The 16,910-nt window shown below is 39.0% G+C and overlaps 1 protein-coding gene across 1 annotated transcript; it reads left to right on the top strand.

Moving 5' to 3' along the window:
- The first annotated feature begins 314 nt into the window (after positions 1-314).
- LOC133311657 (uncharacterized) lies at positions 315-1,295 on the top strand. The gene has a single exon (XM_061512733.1). It carries the CDS (start codon positions 315-317, stop codon positions 1,293-1,295), a length of 981 nt encoding a protein of 326 aa, XP_061368717.1.
- Positions 1,296-16,910: the final 15,615 nt, after the last annotated feature.

Below are 16,910 nucleotides of genomic sequence, written 5' to 3'. Positions count from 1 at the left end.
GATTCCTGGCTCAACAAGGGCTGAATGCCCAGAGGAAGGAGGCGCTGGAGGCTGAGCTACGAAATCAAAACCTTGTGGAATGAGCTGGAGGAGTAGGCCGAGGTGGAAGAGCAGGCCAAGCTGAAGGAGCAGGCCGAGGTGGAAGCGCAGGCCAGGCTAATGAGCCACAACATCAAAACGCGGCCACGACAGAAGGAAATATGCAGAATCCCCGCCATGACAACCACCAGGAGGGCGGAGGACCAGTCAACAACCAATGAGATAATTATCTCCTTGATGAGGAGGCTAATGATAGCTCATTCACTGAAAGGCTCATGAACTTGGCAATATCACCGAGATTCAAGAGTGCCAAGATACCACCGTACGACGGAAGTCAAGACTCGGAGGCCCATTTAGAGGCTTTCAAGACCGAAATGTTGTTCAATGGGATAACTGGACCTATCAAAGCCAGAATCTTCGCGACGATGTTAACAGGCCAGGCAATGACCTGGATAACCAGGCTTCCCAGGAACTCGATTGACTCGTTCGAGGACCTAGCCCAAACTTTCCGGTTGAATTTCGCAACAAGCAAGGCGCATCCAATGCCGGCCTACGCCTTGGGAAGAATCCGACAAAAGGAGAATGAATCATTGAGGAAATACCTCGATAGGTTCAAAGATGCCGCCCTAAAGGTTTGGAATTTAACTGAGCCAGTACACTTGCATCTGATCATCTCGGGATTAGATGGCGATTCTCCACTGGCGAAGTCAATTTACAAGAACCCGGTCAATGACCTAGAGGAGTTCCGACGAAGGTCGGCCAAATACATTGACGTGGAGGACATGCAGAAGGCTTATGGGGAATCTAGAGGTCGAAGCCCGAATCGCAGGAGTCCAAGCAAGAAAAACAAAGACCGGGATCAACGGGGGGCGAAGAAGGGAAAAGACACTCGGGAGAATAGGTTGGATGACCGATCCCCAAGGGGAAAATATGATGATTACACGCCTTTGAACATGTCCGGGTCTAGGATATGGAAAGAGGTGGCCCAGACTGAAATGCGCAATGTCGAGAGTCCTCGACCCCTGAAAGCCAAGAGTGGATTGGATAGAAACAAATACTGCGCTTTCCATGACCAGAACGGTCACATCACGGATGACTGCTGGGACCTCCGAGATGCCATCGAAAAACACATCAGAGAGGAGAAATTGAAACAATACATCATCAGAACTCAGGGCAAGAAGATTAATAAGCGAAGGCGGAGAAGCCGGAGCCTAAGTCGGAGTCCGAAGAGAGATGATAGAAAGGATCAGAGATAAGACCGCCCTACAAAGGGCAAAGAGGTCGAAGATAAAGATGAGGTTTTTCAGGAAGCTGAATTTGAGTGCAACGTGATAAGCGGAGCTCTGGGTGGAGGAGGAGACACGGCCAACGCAAGAAGAAAGTACCTGAAGGAGGTCATGTCAGTAAGAGACAGGCCAACCTTCAAAGGGAAAGCCAGCAATTCTACCCCCCCCCCAAGACTGTTCTTCACTCAGGAGGAACTAGAAATGGTTGTACCCAGACACATTGACGGCTTGGTGATCATTGGAGTTCTAGTCAACTGTCGGGTTAAGAGAATCTTTATTGATTACGGGAGCTCGACAAACATACTTCTCTGGGACGCTTTTCAAAGGATGAACCTGGACGAGAAGGACTTGAAACCATGCATCACCGAGCTGGTCGGGTTCAATGGAGCGTCATCCCCCCAATGGGCTACATTGATTTGAAGCTGACCTTAGGGACGAAGGACTCATTCCGTGTTGGAAGGGTTCGTTTCGTCGTAGTAGACACCGAGTCGTCCTACAATGTGATCATTGGCCGACCTACAATACACGACTGGGACATGTTGATCTCCACCAAGCATCAAACCCTGAAGATGCCCGGGGCAAAGAACTAAGTTATCACCATAAGAGGGGATAAAAAAGAATCCAGGTAGTGCTACTATGAGACCCTACGAGTAAATCAAGGAGGCTCGTCCTCTCCCCCTCGGCACAAAATTGGAGGAGGTAGGGACCAATCTCTACACCCATGTGGAAACGAAGTAAACTTGGTGGAGCTGGACATGAGGGAGGAGCTCCAAGCCCCTCGTCCAGAACCCCAAGGAGAGCTGGAAGACGCCAGCATTAGAAAGGAAGGAAAATGGCACACTAAGGTGGGCAAGGGACTTGAGGACGAGTTCAAAAGGGAGCTGGCCATTTTCCTAAGTGAAAACTCTGACGTGTTCACATGGAAGGCTTCGGAGATCCCGGGAATAGACCCAGCTTTCTGCTGTCATAAGCTCTCTATGTACCCGGGATCGAAGCCAGTGTCCCAAAAGAAGAGGAAGATAGGATCTGACCGACGTCAGGCTTTGAACGAACACGTGGATGAGCTGTTGGAGGTCAATTTCCTCAGGGAAATACAATACACCACCTGGTTGTCCAACGTGGTGATGGTGAAGAAACCGAGTGGGAAATGGAGAATTTGCATGGACTACACCGACCTCAATAAGGTCTTCCCGAAAGATTCGTACCTAATGCCAAACATTGACCAGCTAGTTGACAATTCGTCAAGATTTCAGCTACTATCTTTCATGGACGCATACTCCGGGTATAACCAAATCCTGCTACACCCTGATGACCACGAGAAGACCTCGTTCATCTTGGAAATGGGAAACTTTTGCTACAACGTCATGCCTTTTGGCCTCAGGAATGTAGGGGCAACCTACCAAAGGATGATGAACATTGTTTTCCAAGATCAAATTGGAAGAAACCTAGAGGTGTACATCGACGACATGATCGTCAAGTCAGCGTATATAACTACACATATAGCCGACCTCAGGGAAACATTCGAGCAACTAAGAGCTCAAAAGATCAAATTAAACCCGGCCAAATGCGCCTTCGGAGTACTAGCTAGAAAATTCTTGGGCTTCATGCTCACCAACCGGGGAATTGAGGCCAACCCTGACAAATGCAAGACCTTCCTCGAGATGAAGCAACCAGAAAGCAAGAGAGAAATCCAACAACTCACGGGTCACCTTGCGGCCTTAACAAGATTTCTGCCCAAGTCTGCAGAAAAGACTTTGTCTTTCTTTAAGCTCCTTAAAAAGGAGGCAGAGTTCGGATGGGGGGAAGAATGCAAAAGGGCATTTGAAAATATAAAGAGTTGCCTGGCCGCCACCCCGGTACTGTCCAAGCCAGAGCCGGAGAAACATTGATCTTATACCTTTCTGTGGGCGAAGAGGCCATCAGCGCCGCTCTGGTAAGGGAGACCGACAAGTCACAACAGTCGATCTACTTCGTAGGCCGGACACTGCAGGGACCTGAACTCCGTTACCAGAAGCTCGAGAAGGTGGTGTTTGCTCTCCTTACCACGGCAAGGAGACTCTGACCTTACTTCCAAGGGCACCGAGTAGTCGTGAGAACCAACCAGCCCATCAGGCAAGTGTTACACAAGCCGGATCTAGCTGGGAGGATGATTAACTGGGCTATCGAGCTTTCCGAGTTCGACATTTCATACAAACCTCGGCAGGCAATCAAGTCTCAGGCGCTGGCCGATTTCATCTTGGAGTTAACCTCGTCCAAAGAAAAGAGAGAAGGGAATGAAGATCTCTGGACGATATACGTTGATGGATCCTCAAGCTCTAAAGGGAGCAGAGCTGGGGTAATAATTGAAAGCCCGGAGAGAGTGTCCATTGAACATTCACTTCACCTAGCATTCCCAACCTCGAATAACCAAACTGAATATGAGGCTTTCATATCAAGGATTGTGCAAGCAAAGGAGGATAAAAATCCTCAGTGATTCGCAACTGGTAACTTCACAAGTTGAAGGAAAATATCAAGCTAAGGGACCTCGCATGATGAAATATCTCCAACAAGTCAAGGAGCTGTTGGCCGAATTTGACAAGGTAATAATCCAGTATATACCGTGAAATGAAAACAGCAGGGCGGACATCCTGTCAAAGCTCGCCAGCTCGAATGGATTGGGAAATCACCGAACCGCGATATAGCAAAGCATCTTAAAGCCGACCTGCATCATGGTCATAACCGCGACTCAGGATTGGAGAAGGCCAATAGTGGCCTACTTGGAAAAAGGGGTCCTGCCAGACGAGACACAAGAGGCCAGAAAACTTGTTAAGAACTCGGCGTGCTTCACCATAGTAGAAGGGCAACTATACAAAAAGGGCTTCTACACACCCATGCTGAAACGCCTAAATAAAAATAAAGCTGAATATGCGTTGGCCGAGATCCATGAAGGCATAAATGGACATCACATGGGAGGAAAAGCCCTAGCCAGGAAGGCACTAAGGGCAGGATATTACTGGCCTACTATGGAGGCAGACGCGAAGGAGCAAGTCAAAAGGTGCGAACAGTGTCAGAAGCACGCGCTCATCCTTCGTGCACCCCCTGAAGAGCTGCAAACTATCACAGCACCAAGGCCATTCTTCAAATGGGGGATGGACCTGTTGGGACCCTTCACCGCAGCTGAAGGACAGCTCAAGTGGTTGATAGTGGCAATCGACTACTTCACCAAATGGATCGAGGCCGAACCCCTCACCAACATTACCTCGGCCAGGATTCAAAGATTCTTTGAAAGAAACTTGATTAGCCGATTCATAATTCCTGCCGAGATCATCACAGACAATGGAACATAGTTCGCTGATAAAAAGTTCCAGGAGTTAATGACCGACTTCAAGATCACACATCGGGTTGCATCAGTGGAACATCCTCAGACCAACGGACAAGCCGAGTCTTCTAACAAGGTGATTATCAACGGGCTCAAGAAAAGGTTGTTCGATGCCAAAGGAAATTGGGTGCAACAACTACACCTCGTCTTGTGGGGTTACAGGACAAGCACCCAATCTGCCACTGAAGAAACCCCCTTCAAGCTGACATATGGGTGCGTGGCCATAATTTCGGTAGAAATCGGCGAACCATCCTGGAGGAGGGTACATAGATTACAAGGAACTGAAGGTCAAAACAGGGAGGCACTCACTATAGAACTTGACCTATTGGATGAATGCAGGGAGAACGCCAGATATAAGAATATGATGGCAAAGCGCCAAGTAACTGCTAGATTCAATAAGAAGGTCAGACCTCGGTCATTTCAGAGCGGCGACTTGGTGCTAAGAAGAGCCGACATCAGCAACAAGAACGCTAGAGATGGAAAGCTCGCCGCGAATTGGGAAGGCCCCTACAAAATCAAGGAAAATTTAGGAAAGGGAGCCTACACCTTGGAAACTATCTCCAAGAAACCAGTAAAGAGAACTTGGAACGCGGACAAGCTAAAGTTCTACTATAGTTAGGCTTCAAGTCTGACTTTCGAGATAGTAAGACGAGCTCTTAAGCTTTATTTCTACGAAAATAAGACGAGCTCTTAAGCTCAGTCAGTAGGTAGATTTATTTCTAAGCAAATAAAACGAGCTCTTAAGCTCGGCCTTGTAAATAGATTTCCTTTGAAATGCAAATAAAATGAGCAGTGACCTCAATTGTGTTATCAACGCATATCGATTTCTATTCAAGTAATTGAAGCCATAAGAGCTTCACGATCAAACAAAGGAATGAAAATTTTGTTGACGAACAAAAAAATAATACTAGATCGATTAAATGAAACCTCGGCCAATCGCAAGTCGAATGATACGAGATCGAAAGCGAACCTCGAACATATAAGTAAAGGTGAAGCAAAGCAACGATCTCGGAAAAATAAAACCAGTGCACAAAATGTTAAAGCCGACCTAAAGCGAAAAATATGTCCAGATAAAATAAAAAAAGGGCTCAAAGGCCCCATAACAAAAGTACAAAATAAAAGTCAGCATTCCGACCCCTTCATTCCATAGCACGAGGAGAGTTAGCGACATGAACCTCGGCTCTGGTCTCCTCTTCATCAGCATATTCAAAATCCGGAGTCCCAGGAACAATAGCGCCATCCTTTACATCATATGCCACATCCATGCCATCAGTAATGAGGCCTGGGTTCAGAACCCGGACTTGAGCAATGGCATTGTCAAAGGCTTGGGTGGCAGCATTTATGACCACAGCTTTAGCCTCCTCAAAATTGGCTTGAAGCCTCTGAATCTGGGCATCCTTGTCGGCCATAGACTTTGAGAGGACCTCCTTCTCAGCACTCAAGCCATCCGCTTTGGCATTAGCCGACTCCAAATCCTTCTTAGCCTTGTCTAGCTCGGAGGACAACTCTTGAACTCTGATCTCCAGATCGGACTTAGACTTGCTCAGCTCCCCCACCTTAATAGTGAGGGACGAGTTGGAAGCCTCAGACAAGTCGAGCCTCTGATTGAGATCTTGGAAGGTTTAAAGTAAAGAGGTGGTCTTCAAAGAGTCCTCCTCCAACCGCACCAGCAAGGCCCTCACAGTAGAAGTCAAGCCCGAGCCACCAATGAGCTCCGGAAGAGGCTTCAGGGCGGCCCTAAGCCGGTCAGAAACCCCGACCCTCCACAAATCCCCAGGCTCTAGAGTAATCAGGGTCCCCTGAGGAGTGGTGGAGGGAGGAGGAAGCGGCGAGGAGGAAGGAGAAGAAACGTCAGTTATAATCACCTCACCACCCACCGAGCTGCTGCCAAGCATGGCATCAACCCGCCGCTTCTTCGGGACCTCGGTATTAGAAGAGGAGACTTCTTCGGCCTTTCCTCTTCCTGACTTCTTGGGCAAAAAAATTTTATACTCAACACTCGTCATGCTAACTGCAAAAGAGAGTCTAAGTTTAGAATCCAAATCATGAGATATGTTGGAAATAGGTCATAAAGGAGAATCACATACCAAGTTCACAAAGGAGATCCTCTCAAAATTTATTTACAATTCGACTCAAATCGATAATGCCATACTCACGGGCATAACCAATCAAGACGGACGCTGCCAGCCTCTCCGAATCGGAAAGAGCTACTCCTGGAGTAGGATAGTCTTTAGGACGCCGTTGATAATGATTTCGTGTCCAATAAAGCTCAAACCGACCTTCCAAATCCCCTCCGTCTAACCAAGATGAGGCAAACCAGAGGAGGCAGTCAGACCGAGCCACTACCTTGAAGTAGGCGTCCTTAAAACCTTTGAAAGATTGAGAGTAGGGGATAAAATACCCCGGTTCAGAGCACCTCGAAGAGTAACCCAACCTTTCCTTTCCTTCTCCTCGGCCCCGGTCCGGGCTGTATATACATCAAAGAAATAGGAAAAAATGCAAACTGTACAAGGAAGACAAAGGTATGCGCACACTTGCTCGAAACCCCGGATGAAAGCCCAGGAGTTGGGATGAAGTTGCGAAGGCGCAATCCGAAGTCTACGAATCACGGTCATCTGGAACTCGGTGAAGGGAAACCGAATCCCTAACTTGGTAATCAGATCCCGGTAAAATAAAAAAAAAAATGGGGCTCGTCCAATATAGGACCCGCACACACCGGATGATAACCTGCTGGGAGCATATCCACCTCACTGGGGTCTCCAACTGGAAGTTGGGCTACGTCGGCAGGAGACATCGTAGATCGCATGTGAAGGATCTCAAGAAGAACCCAATTTTGGACGTCAGAATCTTCCGTAGCTATGGTCCTCGAACACGAAGAATGAGGATCAGTACAAAAATCAGCCAAATCCAATCTCGGACTTTCGAGATCAGATGGCAACGAGTGCGGACTCCATGAAAATGGAATGGAGCTATCAGAACTACTGACTAGATCGACAAATGGCATCCGACTTGAAGCCGAATCGCCAAAAACAGAAGGGGTATGCAACTCTGGAAAACCCAACTCAGATGAAGAAAGGCTGGAAGAACTATCATCCAACTAAAGGGGAGGAATCCGATCTAAAATGGACCTCGGACCATGGGCGACCTGGGATGACGGTAGAATGTAGGATAAAGGAATTGGGTCAGGAGAAACGTTCAACCCACCCGTTGAAGGATTCGAGGCTAGAGAAGGACCACTAATGCCGAAGTTAAGCGGAGGTTGATGACCCCCTCCTCTCCGACCTCTTCTGCCGCGACCACCTCGGGAACTCCTGCGACCTCCTCGAGGACCGCGGAGAAGCTGTTGAAGCTTCTCCTCCTCGGAGTACTCTCTCCTATAAAACCAATACTGCACAGATCGAGGTAGTTGTTTCACTATTTATTCGTCATCCTCACCACCTTGGCCAGAACCCGAACCCGAAGAAGTGCTGGGAATATTCATATTCAAGTCCCAAAATCACAGGCAAACTCCCTCAAAACTCTCGAACAAAGACTCAAAGGAGACACAAACTTCTCCCAGCACCACGACCAGAAATAAACCACTAAATCCAAACTCAAATCGAAAAGAAACACAGGTGATAGCCGAACCAAAGCGTTTGAGCAAAAACAAAGAAGGAAGGAAGGAGTACCTGAATAAAAGGTAAATGAAGCAACTGGGAAATAGCTAGAGAAGACGCGAACTCAATGAGAACCTTCAAGAACAGCAAAGAGAGGAAACACTCGATGAAGACAATGCCAGGAGAAAAATCCTATACCATTTTGAAAAATGGTATTTAAAGGGAGACGAGCCACAGGCGCGAAGATGAAAGGACCCCAAACGGTTGAGAAGTTAAGGGCTACTTGGTAAAATCACTCCTACATGCATTTAATAATCACAATCATGAACTGCACACAGTCAGGACGACGCGCCCTGCACAATGCACAAACTGCCAACAGATGCAGAACACGTGGATCGTGGTAACCGTCACAGCAGGGCCTGAAACGAAAGGTCAAGCTGATATGATAAGATTAAACTTCAAGTCCCGAGCTCCAAACTCGCCTTAATGTCGCAGGTCAAACAATGAGCTCGACCATGAGGTCGCAACCGAAAGTCGTAACATGACCAAGAACTTCAACTCGGCCCGACACAACGAAGTCGAAACTCGGAACAAACAATGCCTGAAGGCATAGGTCGGACTCGTGGCGAATCCGACATGTTAAAAACCGATTTCAACATACAATACCAAGGAAGGTCAAAAAGCATCATGCGAACGACCTCGGCAAAAGTGATTCCGAGTAATGTCGTGGACCCGAACTTTCAAAGGCTCAATACCGAAATGAGTGAACTCGGGCGAATCAAATTTGAGATGATATAGCAAACACCTCGGCATTCCGAGCCTCGAAATACCGAGCTGGGGGGCAACTGTTATGGATATGAATATCATATCCCAACTACTCACCTAAGAATCTACTAAGAGATAGATTCATGAATATCTCAACAACATTAAACAGTCAAAGGGCACAAGATAAGGGTCACATCCCAACAGAAAGAGAGCTAAACCCTAATGCAATCTGGGGAGCTCAAAAGGCCCAAGCCTAGGAAGGTAATCCTTATAAATAAGAGCCTAAGGACCCCAGGTACACACTTTGAACCTATTTACGAATACTGCCCACACTGTGCACACACCCACCCCTTGGCTATAAGCTTATTGCTTGTGCGCAGTGATTGGAACCTCGGCTATAAGCCTAGTATACATCTGATTATACACTATCTCTAAGCGCATACCTCACGGTATAGCAATACGGTCTATCCAGGACCTAACAAATATGAATTTAAATATTTATAAATAGAACACAATAATGACACGCAAAAAATTTTCTGATTCCGGTGTAAGAGTAAAAAATCTTGTTCCCTATCCTAGTCGATGATTTCTATTCATCTAACTGCTGTAATTTATTTGGAATTAATAATTAATTAATTAGTATAATTAACAAATTATAACCGTTAGATGGACTAAAATCAACAGCTGAGATAAGGAATAAGATTTCTTAGTCTTACCCTGGAGTCAAAAGATACCTCCTCATAATTATATAGAATATATATACACGACTCAATAAGAATATCTTTTGTTTTATTTGTTGTTTTGAACTATTTTAAGTGAAAAATATTTCCTTCCCCACTGATGGAGGAAATTCAGTAATTAGCCAAGGAGGCAATAAAGAGCAATCACCAAGCTCTATAGTGCAGGTGTACACACAGGGAAATTATGTAAATCAAATAATAAAAGTAAATGTACCAAGAGGGAAATTAGGTGTAATGATGTTGTATAATTTGGAAGCAAAATAGCAACAACATGTAGTGAGTTGTAAATGCAAATGAGTAACTTATTTTCAAAGTTCCTTTTTAATTGACACTTAAATGAAAGAGATCAAATCCAATGCAAGTAAAATTAAGTGAGTTAAGATAAAAAAAAAAAATTAAAATTGGTTGGAGCATATTTTCCCAGGATCTTGATCCAATGCTTACTCCAAGTACCTAGAAACAGTAACAAGTTGTCATTCATATTCACACATATATTGGCATAGATTTCTCTCGCACCAAACTTGTTCATTGGAATCTATCACATAGATTCCTTTTATACAACGAAGAACCTAGAGAGAATTCATAATCAAGAATCTATAAGCAAGAATGTGTTGTCCTCTAATCCTAGAGCGACTCATGAGCAAAAGCGTAAGAGCAGTTACCACGACGCATGATCTAGTCTAAGTTCCAAAAATTGCTCCTTTCAAGTAGTCAATTCTTAAGATAGTGAATAGGATCAATCAATCAATCAAGGAAATTAAATTCAGGAACACAACTTGTTACTATAAAATACTTGAATTAAATCAAATGGTGGTAGCTCAGTTGGTGCATGGGAGTTGAGCAGGTGGGGTGAGAGGATGTGTTCGATCCTTCCTAGTACCACCTTTGGGAGGGATTTAAAACTTTAATCCTGGACCCGCCCCAAATCGGACTAATCACGAAACGATGAACCGATTGGAATATTTCCAAAAAAAAAATACTTGAATTAAAACAGAGAAATCTAATTCTGGTACTTATATATTCCAACCATAAAAGTGTTTAGCCTATGCTATAAAGCATGTCTAACCTGGTAATACATAAACAAAAATTTAAATGTAGAAACATGAGAAAACTTATCCTATTACAGATTCGAACTACACAGAAAGAAATAATGAAGTTAAAAGAAAATGCTCCAAAAGTTGCAGAGCTTGAACTAGCAGTTATAGAGGAAAACAAAGATCGAGAAGACAAAAGACGAAGGAGGAAGAAGAATTCCATAAGCTCCCTTTTCGTTGGAATTTCTTCCCTTTTTATAGTTCCTCTTTCTCATGTTGTTTTTCCTTGGTGGTCCCCTTGATGTGTCTTTTTCTCACCCTCCATTTTTTCTCTCCACGTCTTTTAGTATTGATGACACCCTAAGTGGGCATTTGGCAGCCCGTATTTTTCAGGATTTTCGAGAAGTTGGATTTTTCTAAATTTTTAATTTTCAGATATTATTGTAAACCGAATGTTTTTATCATATTTTTAAAAATTGAAATTCTTGGATAAAAAAAAATTTCTTCTCTATCAAATGTCCCCTAATTGCCTTCTCTCTTTCTTCTAGGTTGTCATTTCAGCGTGAAAAGCATTCCTTTTGTTTTCCTCATTAGTTGTTGATGTGGCTTTTCCATAGAAGCTTATTTTCTTGCAATTAGGCTAGTTCAAGTGGGAATAGATTCTCGTACGTGAAAAAGTGGTCATATGATCATGTTATTTGATCACAATTATTCATTGATAATGAGATAAAAGAGAGAAAAATATATAATTTTTAAATAAGTGGTTATGATCAAATAATATAACCACTTCGTGTAAGCATACCAAAATAATGTTTTTTTCCAGATAAAAAATATCTTGCTCCCAAATAACCCAAAATAACATGCTTAGTCACTCCAGCCCATAAATTGTGAAAATGTGACAGTTTGGTTCGTTTCAGCAATAAGTCCGTCAAAATGGGTGTTTAATCAGACAGGTGAAGTAAGATCAAATCAGGAAGGTCTTTGAATTGAGACATATCACCTTATTATAATTATACTTCATTCATTCTTTTATGATATTTACAGTAGAATTAATCGTATAGTTAAAGGAAAATACAAGTCTCATGTTGTAAGAGATTTGTATCTTATGTCATAGACCCTTCGATAATTGTGCTGTCATTTTTTTTCTCTTTTTTAGTGGTGGTCTCCACCACTGTGCCTTAGCATAAGATATTTTTTTTCCTATTATTACATGAGAGTATACAAGCTCATAATTAAAATATATAAATTCAATACTTAAAAAGTACTTATATCAAAACTTAAATAATTTATAAGAGATAAACTTATATTAAAATATGGATTTATATTCCATGAGTCATCCAAATTTGAATCCATAGTCTGGAATGTTATTTTGCTTAATAATTAATATTTTATTATATTCATATCATCTCTATACATGTAATATTGAGATTAGTCCTATAGGAATAGATTGTCTAATATTTAATTTTAACATGATCATGTCATGTGATCAATCTCAATCATTAATAATAGATCAATAAAATTTTATGTTTCCAAATTTTATTTCATTTTTTGGTAAAATGTTTACAAATTTTTACATAATATAACTAAGTTTTTCATTTAGATTTGTACTGATTATAAAATTATAACTAAGTTCTTAGCTATATAGAACAAATTATATAACTATAAACATTTATTAACAAAATTTGAACTGCTTTTGGCTAGTAAAAACATACTTAAAAAGTATTAAAAAAAATTAAAACTCTTTTAGATTATGAAAAATTGTTTACAATTTAAATATTACATGATTTGTTGCAGCAAAAAAATTGAATGGGTTATATAAAGTCTTGTTTAACTAATTTTTATTATAAAAATCAAGCCATTAAAATTTTCACATATACTAAATAACATAAATCTTCATTGTATTTGTAAGTATTACTTAATGATAGATATAATTATTCTAAAACATAATAAGAAGTGAAAACTTCAATGTTTCAATGTATCATCAGGAAAATAATCCAAATTTTGCTTTCATTTCAGTTGTATATTTGTGTATAAATATTATTTCATTAAAAAAATAAATCATCAAAAATCAATATTTTGTATAGAATTTTGAAGAAAATATTAAATATTTATTTATTAGAATAATATTAAATGCGTTGAATAAAGAGATAAATTTTTTAAAATTATAACTTTGATTATCCATGAATTGGCCTTAGCCCTCGTAGGGCTCTTAGCCCACACGGAGATTTTGGCCCTACTCACGTAGATTACTGCTTAATGGAAAATACTGCCCTGTTTTGACAATTCTAATAACTTTATACAACTATAAACTATTGAAATTTTAAGCCTATCGTTATAGGGAAATAATTTTTTCTAAACTACAGTACATGAGTGAATTCTATATTGACTTTTTTGTTTTATCATCTTTTTGTGGACCCCACTCATGTATTGTGTGTGTAACATGAGAAAATTTTCTCATGTAAAAAATGAGAAAATCAATTCCCACCGTTATATTGATAAAATTGTATTAAAAATGTTGAATTTAATGTGGATAAAATTAACATGTCAAAAAATAATCTATCGTGACGTTTTAAATAAAGGTTTAATATTTCTCATATTATAAGAGATAAATCTATTTATTACATAACATATATAAAAATATATAAGATTTATATTTTCTCTTTCTCTCTCTTCTTTTTACATAGATCCAACACATTATTTTAAATGTATAGAAAATAAATTTATCTCCTACGACATGAAAAATATTGAACTCTTTAAATAATTTGCACCATGTTATAAGTTAAAATATAAGTACTGTCCAACAAAAAATCTCGGTACCTTTCTATGAAACGGTTTTAATTATCATACAAAAGTAACTTTAATTATCTACCCAAAAAGAAAAAGTATCTTTAATTTCGGTTTAGTTTCAATAAAGTGACTTAATTATTAAGCCATTAAGAGTGGGTTAAGACTTGAGTCAAAATAGCTGCTTCGAAATTTCGAATGATACATGCTAGGAGTCTAGGACTGCTTAAATTACAAAGATATAAATATAGAAGGAAAAGACATTTAGCTATCCGTGATTTCACACCTATTTTACCTCATTGACTTGGAAATAGGTCCCGTTTAGTGGAAAGCTCCCCCTCATAGCTATTGCCTATTGGACATGGTATCTGGTCATATTTATCATGAATTCATGTCAGTATATTATAATGCTTGATTTCATATGCAAATGTTCCCTCATTTATTGAGCTAAAAATTATTGTAAAATATAAAAATTTTATGAGAATATTACTGAGAATAAAAAATATATTTTAATTATAATTCTCATAACTTTTAATTATTTTAAAATTAATTTCATGCTCATATTAACTTTTAATATATAATAAATTGGAGACTAATCAATTACAAACATAAATATTATAATTGGCATGTGAAATCTCATGTGGAGAGCCTAACAATGAAATCTTCTAGTCCAAGGAATATTTATTTAAATATAAGAATTCAATTTATTATTATCTATTAGAATAGATTTTATTGTGTTTAATTTTAACATAACCATGTCATGTGATAAATTTCAATCATTAATAACAGATCAATGGTCTCAATTTCTAAATTTTTATATAATCTAACTAAGTTTTTCAATTAATCTATACTAATTATAAAAGGAAAAAATGTTTGTCCTTTTAAATGACACAACTTGTGTTATTTCACTCTCATAAAGAGGTGAGACCCACACTTTTATTTTTTTTGTCCACTCTCTCTCCTCCATGATCTATCTCTTTCTCTCACTTAAAATAACACAATTTTATATTCTTTAAAATGACACACATTTTTTCCATTATAAAATTATAACTAAGTTCTTAAAATATATAATAACAATACATAATAACTTCTATAAATACGACTATTCATTAACAAAATTTAAACTTTCAATGACTAGTAAAAACACACTTACAAATATTAAAAGTATAAAATTTCTGTAAGAAATTGTTTAAATTATGAAATAAATAAATAAATTTCAGTATTATTTTATTTGTTGCAACAAAAATATTAAAAGAGTTATATAAAGTCTTGTTTAACTAATTTTTACTAAAAACATACAAAAAATCAAACAGTTAAATTTTTCTCATATATCAAAAGTATTAAAGAATAATAATTTTTTTACTATAAGTATTACTTAATAATTAGTAAATAATAAGAAGTGAGGACTTCAATATTTTTTTAATATAAAACCACATGTTCAACGATCATCAGGAAAATTATTTAAATTTTGTTTGCATCTTAGTTGTATATTTGTGTCCAAATATTATTCAATTAAAAAATTAAATTACAAAAAATGATATTTGTGTAAAAAAAATTTAAAAAAATGTTCAATGTTTGTTTATTATAATAATTTTGAAATCATTGAATCCTAAAATAGAGATGAAATTTTTTAAAATTATAACTTTAGATGACTCGTTGACCCTAGCCTATTAGGCTTTGTAGGCAATTGGTTTATGCAAGCTTTTATTATTGTAAACTTTTTGACCTTAACTTGCTTGGACTAGGGCTTAATGGGACAAATTGCGGGTTTAACAACTCTAACAATTTTATACAACTATAAAATATTGAAATTTTAGGCCTAGAGTTGTGTAGATAAAATTGTATTACAAATGTAGAATTTAATATGGATATAATTAGCATGCCAAAAAAACCATTAGGCGTTTTTTTTTTTTTTATAACAAACCATTAGGCGTTTTAATTATCATACAAAAGTAATTTTAATTTCAGTTTTGTTTCAATAAAATGACTTAATTATTAAGCATTAAGAGTGGGACGTTTTAATTATCATATAAAAAGTAACTTTATATTCGGTTTTGTTTCAATAAAGTGGCTTAATTATTAAGCCATTAACAACAAACTAGTGATGAGAGATTTGAATAATTTATATGATATTATATATTTAAATATCAGTACTATCAAACAAAAAAATACAGGTTTGATTTAAGAACAAGGATGGGGTAAGGAACTAAGGATAAGTACGCAACTATACCTTTATACATTTTGCAAAAAATTCACTTCTCAAATTCAAACCCTAATCTTCAATAAAAAAAGGAGTAATTCAGACTCACCCTTTAATTGGGGCTTTGAACAGAAAGCACAAAAAAGGAACAAAATTATGAAGGGTAGACTATGGAAAGCATCAATGTTAACAAAATACTGAGTGATTGATTATTCTTCCATTCTCTCTTCTTCTTCTTCCTCGGAGTGACTAGAACTTCTTCCATGCGGCAAACCAAAACCCCATTTAAAACAAAAGATGGGAGATATTCACGGGCAGGGTAGTTACATAAGAGTCAATGCTGGAGATCTTATATCACTTATATGGGGGGCAACTCAACGTTGTGAGCTAGAAGGAACAAGAGATTCGATATTGTTGGTTGTATATGAATTCAAGGGAAATTTCAGTAGCAGTATGTTCTATCCAAATGAGAGATATTCCATTGTGTTTGCTGTCTTTTCTCTTTTCCCTGCCTTGTCTTGTGCTTTTATTCTTAAATTATTTTTTTAGATTTAAAACTATAAGATGTAACGCATAATTACTTCTATTACTAATAGAAGCGTGACTTGTTCTTTCTTTCTATGCTCCCAATTTCAATTTTCTCTGTCAACTACTTTATGCCAAAAACTACTTATTTCCTGTCAGCTTTAATTGTAATACTTTTTAGATTTCTTTGCCTGTATAGAAATCATTTAACCCAAAATACTTAAGTCATCAATAATTTTATATTATATCTCTTTAACATGCCCTTCACACAGTGACAGAGACAAGATTTTTTGTTGTGGGGACGAAGTTTTGCTGTTCATAGAAGTTTGTTCATGCTATGACTTGCACTTCCTCGTCCAATAGGAGCGCAATTTTAGTACAACTGTGGTATTGAATTGGATGCGACTTTTGTAATTTATATGTACTTCCTGTCGGGAATGGAACGAGGGAGCGCAAAACCCTTTGCAAAGGATACAACCACTAATGGGCCAAATGATAAACCACAATAACTAAGCCGACACCATATCTCAACCCAAAACCTTAAGGTTGTAGGTTTATGGGTCTTTTGCACTTATATGGTCAT

This window comes from Gastrolobium bilobum, unplaced genomic scaffold (assembly GCF_033153095.1).
Source record: "Gastrolobium bilobum isolate Gb01-03AN ecotype WA unplaced genomic scaffold, APGP_CSIRO_Gbil_v1 utg3765, whole genome shotgun sequence".
Lineage (NCBI taxonomy): Eukaryota > Viridiplantae > Streptophyta > Magnoliopsida > Fabales > Fabaceae > Gastrolobium > Gastrolobium bilobum.
This window is presented reverse-complemented; position numbering and strand designations above follow the sequence as displayed.

What these genes read in the sequence shown, in the direction of transcription:
- LOC133311657 (XM_061512733.1), top strand. Translation starts at nt 315, where the DNA reads ATGAACTTGGCAATATCACCGAGATTCAAGAGTGCCAAGATACCACCG.